Genomic DNA, 12,852 nt, shown 5'->3' with positions numbered 1-12,852 from the left:
TGCTCAAAATCCAGTGTACAATGTTTGCTCTCAAAGTATAAATTGAACTTCATTTTTGATAAACTACATATGGAGCATGTAAAGTTTTAAAAAAATGTTTAGCAACTAAGATTCCTTTTAAAACTGTGATTGATGGTAGGAAAGTGGCATTATTCTATCACTAATTTTGAGTTTTGGATTGTAGGTCTTGTCGGCTGCAGCAGCAGCCGGTGTATCTGTTGCCTTTGGGGCACCTATTGGCGGAGTATTATTCAGCCTAGAAGAGGTAACTGCTTTTAACTGTCTATAGCACCTTTGTGTTGGAAATCCCAGCCAGTATCTATGTACATGGCAGTCCCAAAGTGCTTTGCATAACTCAGTGCTTTACCATGTGACCAGAGATTTCTGGTCAGTTTCATTCTCAGTTTTTAATTCCTGCAGCACCAAGTTTTTACCTGAAACAGTTTCTGCATATTGACTGAGTTTGTTTTTTCCCTTTCTCTTTTATAGGTCAGCTACTATTTTCCCCTCAAAACACTGTGGCGTTCGTTCTTTGCTGCCTTGGTGGCAGCATTTACTCTACGCTCAATCAATCCATTTGGGAACAGCCGTCTGGTTCTATTTTACGTGGAGTTTCACACCCCATGGCATCTCTTTGAGCTTGTACCATTTATTCTGCTGGGCATATTTGGCGGTCTGTGGGGAGCTTTATTTATCCGCACAAACATTGCCTGGTGTCGGAAGCGTAAGACCACCCAGTTGGGCAAGTATCCTGTCGTAGAGGTACTTGTCGTGACAGCCATCACTGCCATCCTGGCTTTCCCCAATGAATACACCCGAATGAGCACAAGTGAGCTCATTTCTGAACTATTTAATGACTGTGGTCTTCTCGACTCCTCTAAGCTCTGTGATTATGAGAACCGTTTCAACACAAGCAAGGGGGGTGAACTGCCTGACAGACCTGCTGGTGCGGGAGTCTACAGTGCCATGTGGCAGCTGGCCTTGACACTCATAATGAAAATTGTTATTACTATATTCACCTTTGGCATGAAGGTGAGGAGATTCTTTTGGTACTTGGTGGATGTATGTGTGGCTGTGGTTTTGGAGGGCAAAGCTAATATATCACACAATCCTCATAGCTCACGTGGCACTTCCAACTTCATACAATGTTATTCCTCAACCCCAAAAGCCCTTTTTACCCCTATATGCCCTCATAATTTCTTAGAAAATTGTACCTCTATCTAAAATTTCCCAAGCCTAGCCTTAGGCCAAATGCAAACCTCAGTGCTGAGATTTTAAGTGGAAATGTTGTCTCCTTTTTAGTTGAAAATTTTGTCCCTCAGAAAGTATGGTGAGGTATTTATTCCTGTGCATTGTGTATTAAAACAAAATCTGACCAACATAGTTTTGGTCCTTATAGGGTGGCTTTAGAGTTTATTGATAAAGTAAAAATATTAGGATGAACCAAAGTGGCCAATATTCAATTATTTTGACCACTAAAATAGCAATTTCATATGGTTTAGCCTAATATATATATTTTTTACATTTAGTATCAATCTCCAATTATCAAGAACTTTATAGGTGATCCTAAATTAATTTTTAAACTGTCAAAAGGAGACATCAAGTCAGCATGTTTTACTTTTAGTACCCATCATTATTTCCATATTTTAGAAGAAAACAGAAAAGAAAATCTGTTAAGGTATTTTCCTCCTCCCTTCTGGTTTTTATTTGTGTCTTTTATTTAGCACCCCACTATCTCTAGGGAAGTAGAGATTTAAACCAGGGAATTAGAGACAGCAATTCAGTTTAGAGTACTGAAGTCTCTGAGATCATATTGTCCATCCTCCTCAACAACCTGGAAAGTTTTGCAGTGCTTCTCAAGTAATTTTCACCTGTGGCTTCATTCTTTTACTTAAAGTAGATTTTCAGACCATCAGACCCACCCAGATTCAAATGTATTCAAAAAAATCAAACACAAGCTATTCTGCTTTTATTATTCTTGTCATCATGTCCCTGTCTTAGCTCAGATAATTGAGAATTCACTATAGCATCCTAGGAGTCAAAAAAAAAAAAAAAAAAGAGTGGGAGACAGATGAGGGTTCCTTTTCTGGATAGTCATGGAACCATAGTCACGACCTGATTTAAATCATTTAATTGTATTTTTACAAAATAAACTGAAATCTCATCTGCCATTATTTTTGTGTGAGCAATGGGTTAAGATTCAATACATGAAAGTGGTTATGAGCATTGCATTTAAACCCCATCACCAGTATTTACTAAATCTTGGCCTTGGGTAAGTTACTTAACCTCTCTGAATCTTAGATTCTTTGTGATTTAAGAATAATAGCACCTACCTCCTGAAATCTTATCTTTAGAGCATCCAGAATAGAATATAGTAGATAGTCAATAAAGGATAATTGTTGCTGATAAGAATTCAAAATTGGGAAAAATGTCTGCATATATGAGAAACTCCATCTATTTTCCTTTTTCTTTGGGAAAGGCTTAATTTCTGCCTCCATTTCTGTGTTGGTCTGGAGATTTCAGGCTCTAGCCTGATGGACCCCGAAACAGGGTAAGCTTCTTTGCAGCTGTACTTGCCTGCACGTCCCAGAGAACCTTTAGTCCCTGTAGTATTATACAAATCTTTACAGCCACTTGCTAGCATAGTGCATAGCTACATTGTCATTGGCCTGTTTGCTTTGCAGAGGGTCAATCCTCTAGCCTTTATATGTACCAGGCAATAACATTATTTCTCACTAACCATCTATTACTTTCTCTTTTCAGGTCCCTTCTGGCCTCTTTATCCCTAGCATGGCTGTCGGTGCTATAGCCGGTCGACTTTTAGGAGTAGGAATGGAACAACTGGCTTATTACCACCATGACTGGGCCATCTTCAATAGCTGGTGTAGCCAAGGAGCTGATTGCATCACTCCTGGCCTTTATGCAATGGTTGGGGCTGCAGCCTGCTTAGGTGAGTAGTATTTGCATTGACTTCAAAATTGCTACCCTGGTGCCATAATAAAGAGTGATATTAAATACAATGAACTACAGATTTTTTAAGTGACCGTTTCCTGTTGGGTTTGCCATTTTTCAAGTATTTTAAGAAAGCATTCTTGCCCGGCCGGGTGTGGCTCAGCGGTTGAACATCAACCTAGGATCCAGGCGATCGGGGCTCGATTCCCGGTCAGGGCACATGCCCAGGTTGCGAGCTTGATCAACGACTCTCTCATCATTGATGTTTCTATCTCTCTCTCCCCCTCTCCTTTCCTCTCTCTGAAATCAATAAAGATATATTTTTTTTTAAAAAAGAAAGCATTCTTGGTTGTCCAAAATACAGGTATTTTTTCCCATAACACCCCACCCTGCGTCTTTTCAGATATGTCAAGCCTATTCCTCCATCCTGATCTTTGTATTTGCTGCCCCTTCTCCTAGGAATGCTCCTCTCCCAGTTGTAGCATAGTTGATTCCTTTCTGTCTTCAAATTTTCTGTTAAATGTTTTTCCTCAGTTGTTCTCTGACTGCTTTTATCTAAAGTAGGTTCCCCTATTGTCTATGATCACATACTCTTTTGTTAAATACTTAAAAAAAGAAAACACTCTTTACCATATATCTACATTTCTTCCCTTTAAGAGTAATTCTATTCTCAAATTCCATCATACTGAGGAAATCATGAGAAATTTAGATAAAGATATCTGTACAAGAATGTTCATCATTGTAATATTTATAATAGCAAAAAGTTGGAATCAACCTAAATGTGCACAGTAAGGGACTGGTTAAATAAATTATGGTACATTTATGTAATATTATACTATGCAGACATTGAACGTGATGTTGACATTTAACATGTTTAAATACAGCGTTAAATAGATTTGTAATAATATACAAAGTGTTCCCAAGATAAAGTGTGTGTGTGGGGGAGCATGTGGGGAATTAAACATATAATATGAGCTTATGTATGTAAAAACATATTTTTGAATAGTAAAAAACTTGAAAAAGTCATTTAAATTTTTTACTCTGCTTATTTCTAGGCAGTGGACTTACAGATAATGATTTTATTTACTTTTTTTTTCTTCTGAATTTTCCACAAAGGCCTGCACATCCCAGAGAACCTGTAGTCTCTGTAGTGTTGCACATATTATGGATATCTTCTGCAGTTACTTTTATAATGGGGGGGGCGGAGCAACAGACAAATAAAACAAAAAGAAGAATCAAGAAAGCATCTCATACTTTTGTAGATGCTATTTTGAGAACTCTGACTCATGTCCATTGTAAACTTCCTTTAATGTATTGCTGGGGTCTGTGGAGTTATCAATAAGACCTCCTTTTAGCAATGTTTCTGGTAAGTAAGCTTTTCCCGAGTGGGGCCTGTAGCAGGCCGATAGTTGTAATGAATCCTATACTTTCCCGCCTTCAATAGCCTGTGTCTGTTTCTTTGTAGGTGGGGTAACTCGGATGACTGTTTCTCTCGTTGTCATAATGTTTGAACTAACTGGCGGCTTGGAATACATTGTGCCTCTGATGGCTGCAGCAATGACAAGCAAGTGGGTGGCAGATGCTCTTGGGCGGGAGGGCATCTATGATGCCCACATTCGTCTCAATGGATACCCCTTTCTTGAAGCTAAAGAGGAGTTTGCTCATAAGACCCTGGCAATGGATGTGATGAAACCCCGGAGAAATGATCCTTTGTTGACTGCCCTTACTCAGGACAGTATGACCGTGGAAGATGTAGAGACCATAATCAGTGAAACCACTTACAGTGGCTTCCCAGTAGTGGTGTCCCGGGAGTCCCAAAGGCTTGTCGGTTTTGTCCTCCGAAGAGATCTCATTATTTCAATTGGTAAGGATTCCAGAAAAGGGATAATAGAATCCACTGTGGAAATAAATAAATATTCATGAAATGAGGGAAGATGGAAGGGAGAGGGGACTAGTTAGAAGCCAGAAATAGTACTTTAATTTTCAACATTTTCCCCCTACTTTTCAAATAGAAAATGCTCGTAAAAAACAGGATGGAGTTGTGAGCACGTCCATCATTTATTTCACTGAGCATTCTCCTCCAATGCCACCATACACTCCACCCACTCTAAAGCTTCGGAACATCCTGGATCTCAGCCCCTTCACTGTGACTGACCTTACCCCTATGGAGATCGTCGTAGATATCTTCCGCAAGCTGGGACTGAGGCAGTGCCTGGTTACGCACAATGGGTGAGAGATCTTTGGTGAAGTAGAATTAGGTTGTGGAAGAAAGACTATATATAGAGAAAGAATAATGTAATTCACATGAACATTGGTAGCACTTATAGGCCTTTTTGAAGCTCTGAGATAAAGATGGATGTGTTTATTTTATCATCATAATTAATAGAAAAGAAGTGTGAGGAAGAAAGTGCGTTTGAGAGGTGGGAACCGCTGGTTGCACATTATAAATAACTCAGTTCCTCCCCACAAAGAAAGCAGCTGTGTTCTTATGAAATTATAAAGGTATTAAGTAGTATTTGTATACAATACGTTTGTTATTATTTGAGGATGAGAAAACCAAGTTTCAATGAGGTTGAAAGATTTACACTAGAGCTCCCAGTTAATATATAGTAGAGATAGGCTTTAAATATAAGTCTTCTGACTTCCAAGGCCAAGGCTCTTTCTGGGATATTTTTTTATCAAATAAAGGAAGCACTATGGTTTTTATTGGAAAAGAGGGAAAGTTGAGGGGAAAGGTGGATTTTTTTCTGAACATGGTATGTTAATCCAGCAATTACATAAGAATTTTACTCTCTAAAATTTTTAAATGGTATAACAGATGTCTTGCAGGATTTAAATAAGGAAGGGGACTTTTCCTAACTGATTCATTCAACATTTACTGAATCCCTACTTCATGTAAGAAAGCATTCCACTAGACTCTGGGGAGACACAAAAATGAATAAAACTCTTCTCTGCCCTCAAGAAGTATGCAGTGCTATAGGGAAGCTAAGAAAATACAAGTGCATATAGCACAACAGCAAAGAAGACAAGTACACAGAACATGTTTTTGCTGGGAGGAGGACACAGTTATTGCTGGCTTGTAGGATCAGGGAAGGTGGTCTGCAAGAGGGACATTTGAACTGGGTTGCAAAAGGTAAGTGAGATTCGTATATGTAGAGAAGAATATTTAAGCCAGAGGAGATAGCAGGATCTGAGACCCAAAGGTAGTAATGCTTGCAGTGTGTTCAGGGATCCGTGTATTGTTCCACAGGCCTGGTATCTGTATCCTAGTCCTGTTATTTCATCGTCTGTACGTGCAGATAGTGTTCAAAGTTGAAAAAGACTGAAGAAGAAAAGTGTCACCTTTGAGAATATTATTTTAACTACAGATTTGTTTTTGTTTTGTTGTCTTGTTTTGTCTTTTAGACGACTGCTTGGAATCATTACTAAGAAGGATGTGCTAAAGCATATAGCACAGATGGCGAACCAAGATCCTGATTCCATTCTCTTCAACTAGAATCACAGGGTTGTGCTAGATACAAAACAGAAAGGACATTGCAGACCGTGGATATATTTTATTAACTGGGTACCCAAAACACATTTCCCATATCTGGATGGTGAAGTTATAATAGTGTATTGTCTCTTTCCTACAAGTTAACCAGTTGCACTACATAATAATTTCTGGAAATTAATCTTCTCTTTAGGAGAAAACACAGGCTTCTGTGGTATTGCATTATGAAGATTTCATGAAAGAGTAAACAAGATTGCTATGGTTTAATTCTTTTTTCTTTTTTTTAAAGATTTTTTTAAAATTTAAAACATAATTTTTAGCCAATATGCAATCATTGAAAACTATGCAAGAAAAATTCTGACCATCCTAACTGATAGCCTGCAGGAAACTCATGAAAAAGTCACTTTTTTTTGGACTCTAACTATCATTGGTGGAAGATGAAGTGTAAACTAAGGGGCTTTGCTTTTCCAACCACAGAAAAGAAAGCCAGAAGGAAAATAGTAATGATATTTTCCAGACTGTGAAAATTCAGTTCAAATGTTAACTTGTTCCTGTTACAATATTTAGCATTATTAGTTTGTGTGTGTATGTGTATGTTAATTTTAATATCTGATTATAAGACAATGCTGCTTGGTTAATCTCCTCTAAATGAATTTAGAGAGGTTGATTTTTTAGCTTGCTTGTTCCTGGTACTCTTTTGAAGTGCACAAAGAAAAGTTATAGAGCTTTCTCCTTGTCTGCAAGAAGGGTAATTTTCCAGATGGTATTAGTTAGCTAGTAGACAAGGATTTTGCCATGAATTTGTTAATAGCAAGGAATGATTTCTCCAGATTAATGATTAGTGAAGTTCTAAGGAAAGTCAATGACTAGGAATTTTAAATTTTGTGAGGTTCCAACTCATCCTCTTACCCAGATGCCACCTCCATGAGTTATGGTGCTTTAGGCTTCTGGAATATGTAAGAATAATAAAGGGAACCAGACTGCATACTGGTAAACTAGGGAAGATTCTAAGCCGTATCTGCATTCTCATGCATTCCTTCATAAAGACCAATAGTACTAAAAGAACTGGACACCCATGCCTCCTCCCAGTGTTAAGTACATAGAACAGGCCAGTGTTTTCCTGTGAACATGAATTTGGGCTTGGGGTACTTTCAAATATATTCAAGGCATTGGAACACAATAGGCAGCTGTGACTCCCTTGAGGCTCCTTAGAATTCTAAAAAAAAATGCAGAACCATCCTAAGACCCAGGGGTGTGGACGAGGCCTGGTGACACCAAAGGTGCTTGTATCCAATTGAAAAGGTGCCTGTCTTTAACTGCAGTAGAAAACATCACAGTCTAGGGACACCTGGTGGAATTACAGAGCCACCACCATCATTCCGACCACTGTTTCATTTTCTACAGTTTTACCTACATGCAGTTATTCCCTCCCCCATTCTTTGCCCCTTCCCACTCCTCAGTCCCGAGTTATTCATTCCTATTACAAAAATAACTCCCAGGGCTAGTTAAATTGTAAACCAAGCCTCAGTAATCTTTTGGGACGTGGACCAGAGGTAACACACAGCCATTGGCTTTGTTCTGTAACCTAGTCACTGCTATCATGCCTCAATTTCCACACCAATGCCCACAGCAGTGAGACTTAACTGCCAAGGGTGAAAGTTCAGCCTTTCCCACTCTACAAGTCTGTTCCCAGCACTTCTCTCCATCCTTCCAGCCTGGAATCAGCAGTCACTCAGCATATCCTTCCCAGCCCTCCACCTGCCCTCCCCAAATACTTCATACCTCATTTTAAAAGCTGCTGATCCCAGATTCTAGGATTTTTTTTAACCCTTAGTTCTTATCTTTCCCAAATCTGAAATTATGTTATTGCCCAGAACTAGGTAGTCAAGGCTTATTTTGACTTTTATCTTTAAAATGTCAAAGCAGTCACCAGAGTTTCTTATTTTAAGTATATCACTCTAGCATTTTAATGAAAAAAAAACACAACAACTCTAGGATATATTTTATGATAGTCATGACTCAGTAACTTTATATCTTTTGTCCCTTCCACGCCACTGATTCCCTCGCATGAGATGTGGCTATTTTGCCTGATCACCCCTGTATATTGTGTAGAAGTCAAAGTTCTTATCTGTATATTTCTGATTCACTACCTATCTTATTAGCTACCCAACTAAAGTTTGCAAACAGGAAATGTTAGTATTTCTGGTATTTGATGACAATGAAAGGTTTGGTTGCATTTCATAGTGCAGCAATCATATGGAGGGGTGTCTAAGTTTGCCTTTGCATTTCTTCTAGGCTCTGTTTTTAATTTTAGACAGATGAGCCAGTGTTAAGGTGCTACTTCAGAGACTAAATTCAAGACATCAGATAACACTGTGCCAAGGTAAACTTTCTAAATGCTAAGAACGGATTGGCCCTCCAGAGAATAATATCCCTTTGATACCTCACCCTGATAAATCTCATCCATTAACCTCAGCTTCTCAGGAATCCTCGTAACTCATATGCTAGAAATAGCTGTAGTGTATAGTATCCATTATGTATCTAATCCTATGGTTTGGCTCAAGGGTTGGTTAATTGTGGCTAGAGCTCCCTGCTAGACTGCTAACGCAGCACCTCCACACTCAGAGTTTCTTGTCTTGAGACAAACGAAAATGTTCTTTCTGACATTGCTAATTTAGCAGTTGGACATACTTAACCAACAAACAAAGCTGAATTAGGGAGAATCTGTCAGTAGCCTCAAATGGCCACAGACCTCAATGGCAAAGACTACATATTCTGTGATTAAAAATGAATATGAGTTGAAACTAGTCTATTTTGATATTTAAAAAAGAAAATTGCCTGACACACGGGAAGAATTTACAAAAGAATGTCAATAAGTACTTTAGGATTTTCCAAGGAATAATATCTGGTAGACATCCAGTCATGAAAGGAGTGAGAGTCTATAGATTTGTAAAAGTCTGCTATATTTTGTATCTTGAGATCTTCAATGTAAAAAGTTAAAGAAGCCCAACCAGTTAATGGATGATTAGTTATACCATTGGACGGAAGAAGTAGGGAACTGCAAATGCAAAATAATGGCCACTTTTAAGATCATTTATATTTAGAAGTTTGTTCAGATGCTCTGCTCTTTTCTGGCTCCAGCATCCTTCTGGCTCAGCCCAACTGTGGAGCAGAGGTGGTATAGTTCATAGAACAGATATCCTCTGGTGAATAATCTGACATTGACAATACTTTGGATTTGCCAATTGGCAGAGCAAATGATTAATTTGCTGATTTAACTGTAAAGCACTTCAATTGTTTTGGCACCAAAGCTAAATCTGAAAGCTTTACAGGAAGAGCAGAGCACAGGATAAATTTCTCTAGCCAGCCTTCAATTGTATTTAAACATCAGAATGATAAAGTAATGGAGACTTAGTGTGATCTAAGGCTGTGAAATAATTCTCAATAATGTGATGAACCTGTTCAGGTGTGTGGGTGAGCAAATATGTTTTTAAAAACTTGGCATGCAATAGAGCCCATCATGAAACATAATTGTTGCTCTATGTTTTAAGTATTTAAATCACTCATCACAGTTGGGTCTTAATATTGGTTTGTTGTTTTGGGGGGGGTGATGAGAAGGAAAGTGTACTTGTTACCCCACAGTATCTTTAAAAAAAAAAATCATAAGGAGTGCAATTTTTGAAGCTGAGTTTTTTAATGATTGTGAAAACAATACAGAGAATTTGAAACAGCCAGTGTGTTTTATATTGCCAAAGTACTTACTGATGACTGACCACATTATACTGTGAAGAATTGATTTATCTGCATTGGATCAGAGCCAAATATAGGCAATCCATCAGTTCAGAGAAAGCAGGAGAGCATCTTTCATGGTAGTGCGTAGAGTATCGAGCTCTTGAAAACCGTGAGAAAAGTTAGGAATTTAGAAAGTAAATGGGAGGTAGAATATTGAGTCTTTTAAAAAATAAATGTCAATATATGTGCTCTGAACTTAAGCATCCTAAAACCTTGACTTTTCTTTAACCACCTCTGGGATGCCTAGATTCCCTTTAGAGAGGGAATGGAGAGTCATGGCAGTGGAAAAGCCCTGGTAAGAAAACATATGAGTTTATGTAAGATGGTGGAAGGAAGGCCAGCCACACATCTTCGCATTTAAAAACTGCTTGATCATGTGCCTCAAGGGAAGGAAAAGTGAAATAGTCTCCCAAAGACCAGCATTTAGAGTGAGTCTAATTTTATGGAAAGGGCTGACATAAGACAAGACATCTGCTCATGAACGTGGGGAGCCATTACTGCCATTGCCTAAATGATATGCTTTAGGGAGATTGTCTTGAATTTTTACAGCAAAATATTTTAAAATCTATATTTTTAGCCTCCCCAGTATGTACTTATTGTATATTAGAAAGAAAAGGTGAGGATTTCTCAGATCAAAGCTCAAGGAGCTGTGTAAATTTGATGTGAAATAAGTGTAGTGTTCCTGTGATGACCACAGGACTTTTGCTCTGCTTCAATTTCAGTTGTTTGCTCCAAGGAGAGAAGTTCTTGGAATAGTAGGTGTTAGCAAATTCAGGTTATTTCCCAAATGTTTGCTGGCCCCAGTCTCATTTCTAAATATCTGGACCTGGGCAAAGTTTTCAAGTGATGTAGGGAACAGAATTGGTTTTTCCACTTTGTAATCTGGTTTTGCCAAATCACCTAAGAAAGAAAGAATTTGATGTGTGGAGTTTGCGTGTCTTGCATGGGGCCTATTGAGTCACCCAGCCCAATCCCACAGTCATAAATTCCTACCTCTAAGTTCCTGCCAAAGGGTCTTCAGCCTCTGTTTGCACACTCATTGAATAAATGCCTTGGTTAAAGAAAGGCACATGATAGTATAAAATTATGAGGGTTTAAAAAAATGATCTCTGCCTTTCTTTTTTTCACTGTCTATCCCACTTTGTCTCCCTCTCTTTTTTCCCTTCTCTCTCTCTCTTTCTCTCCCGCCTCCTCTAAGTTCAAAATTTTCTCAGTTGTTACAGGCATATTGTTTCAAATGTGGGCCTTGGAGAAAAGAGAGGATCATTCTGAACTTAGAGAATGGAAGATAATTCTGAATTGATGGGGCCAAAGGAACTTTGCTCCACTGTAGGGGCAAAAGCCAGTGGTATTTATTGGGAGTGTCAAGGGCTTTAGCATCCTGAAGGCAGATATATGAAGTATTCATTGCCAAACCTTATTATTATGTACTAGTAGAAATCTATTGAAAGTCAGAGGCAGTCTAGGATTTGGTAAGTGAAATGCCATCTGGCAAAATGGGGATGGTTTTATCAGGGCAGGAATCTTCAGCCTCATTATCATATTGAGTGTACCTTAAAATATATGGGCATTCAAGAGTGTTCCTTTTCCCGCCTCCATTTTACTTTATCCCTTCTCCCTCCTTTCTCTCCTATTGTCCTGCCTTTTTACTAAGCTTTTTAATAAGTATTTACTTTTTTATTATATATTTGGTCCTTTGGGACTATGTAATGATTAAGAATTAATTTCATTCTAGATAAAAAAATTATGTGTTTAATATTTTGTTCTTTTAAACTGTCTTTTGAAGCTATGCTGCTAACCAGGTACAGGCCAGAAAGGAGTTGAGCCTGACAGACAGCACCCAGGTCATATCACTTAAGGATGACATTGATGTCATGATGGTGACTCTTCTTCATTTGACCAAGGCCAGCATCCTGCTCTTACCTCTGTCCATTCATTTGTGGCTATGGGAGAGATACCATCCTTTGGGAAAGCCAATGAGGCAAGGAGGATCAGAGGGTTCTAGCCCACGGGCCACTGTTTGAATATTTGTAATAAGCTCATTCGTAGGGCTGGCTCCAGTTACGGTAGCCAAAGAAAACCTGTCTGACTCAACATTTTAGTTCATAAGAGCTGGTAGAAGTTTAACTGAAGCTAATGTATAGACATCAACTAGGCATCCAGAAATTAGCATCAACCAAAGCTAAGTTTCCACAGGAAGCTTGGTACTGAGCTGTTCAGAGCGTATATTTATCTGAATGTTGCCTACCCTATAGTCACACTGTCTTAGCTTTATTCTAACTTTTAGAGATGTTGGTCCCTGTTCATAGGTACAGCCTGTACCAAAGCTGTGAGTCACTGCTCACTTCATTCTGCTCCTTGGTCATGCATAGCAACAGCCTAAAAAGGAAGACATGGGCTGGGGAGTTATCTATTCCCTATGCTTCTACTAACTAGCCTTGAGATCTTAACCATTCTGTGCCTCAGTGTTCCCATCTGAAAAATGGGGATAGTGTTAATTGCCCTACCTACCTCACAGGGTTGTTGTGAGGATAAATTGAGACAATGAATGGAAAGTACTTTGATAAGTGCTATGCAAATTGTATGAAATGTAAACAATCATGTTAAAGGCAGTGGAA

General features: G+C 38.6%; 1 protein-coding gene across 4 annotated transcripts in view; it reads left to right on the top strand.

Annotated features, from left to right (window-relative positions):
• The window catches only part of CLCN5 (chloride voltage-gated channel 5), a 172,324-nt gene extending 162,233 nt beyond the window's left edge, over positions 1 to 10,091 (top strand). For all 4 annotated transcript variants that reach the window (XM_081126089.1, XM_081126088.1, XM_081126090.1 and 1 more), the window contains 6 exons: positions 185 to 265; positions 490 to 1,032; positions 2,764 to 2,950; positions 4,418 to 4,816; positions 4,965 to 5,181; positions 6,358 to 10,091. In XM_081126089.1, the coding sequence (XP_080982215.1) occupies positions 185 to 265; positions 490 to 1,032; positions 2,764 to 2,950; positions 4,418 to 4,816; positions 4,965 to 5,181; positions 6,358 to 6,448 (1,518 nt within the window). In that variant the 3' untranslated portion in view covers positions 6,449 to 10,091. The remainder of the gene's footprint in view (positions 1 to 184; positions 266 to 489; positions 1,033 to 2,763; positions 2,951 to 4,417; positions 4,817 to 4,964; positions 5,182 to 6,357) is intronic.
• The last annotated feature ends 2,761 nt before the right edge of the window (positions 10,092 to 12,852 follow it).

The sequence above is a fragment of the Miniopterus schreibersii genome, assembly GCF_964146895.1.
Source record: "Miniopterus schreibersii genome assembly, chromosome: X".
Lineage (NCBI taxonomy): Eukaryota > Metazoa > Chordata > Mammalia > Chiroptera > Miniopteridae > Miniopterus > Miniopterus schreibersii.
Note: the sequence above shows the minus strand (reverse complement) of the source record. Positions and strands in the feature narration are given on the sequence as shown.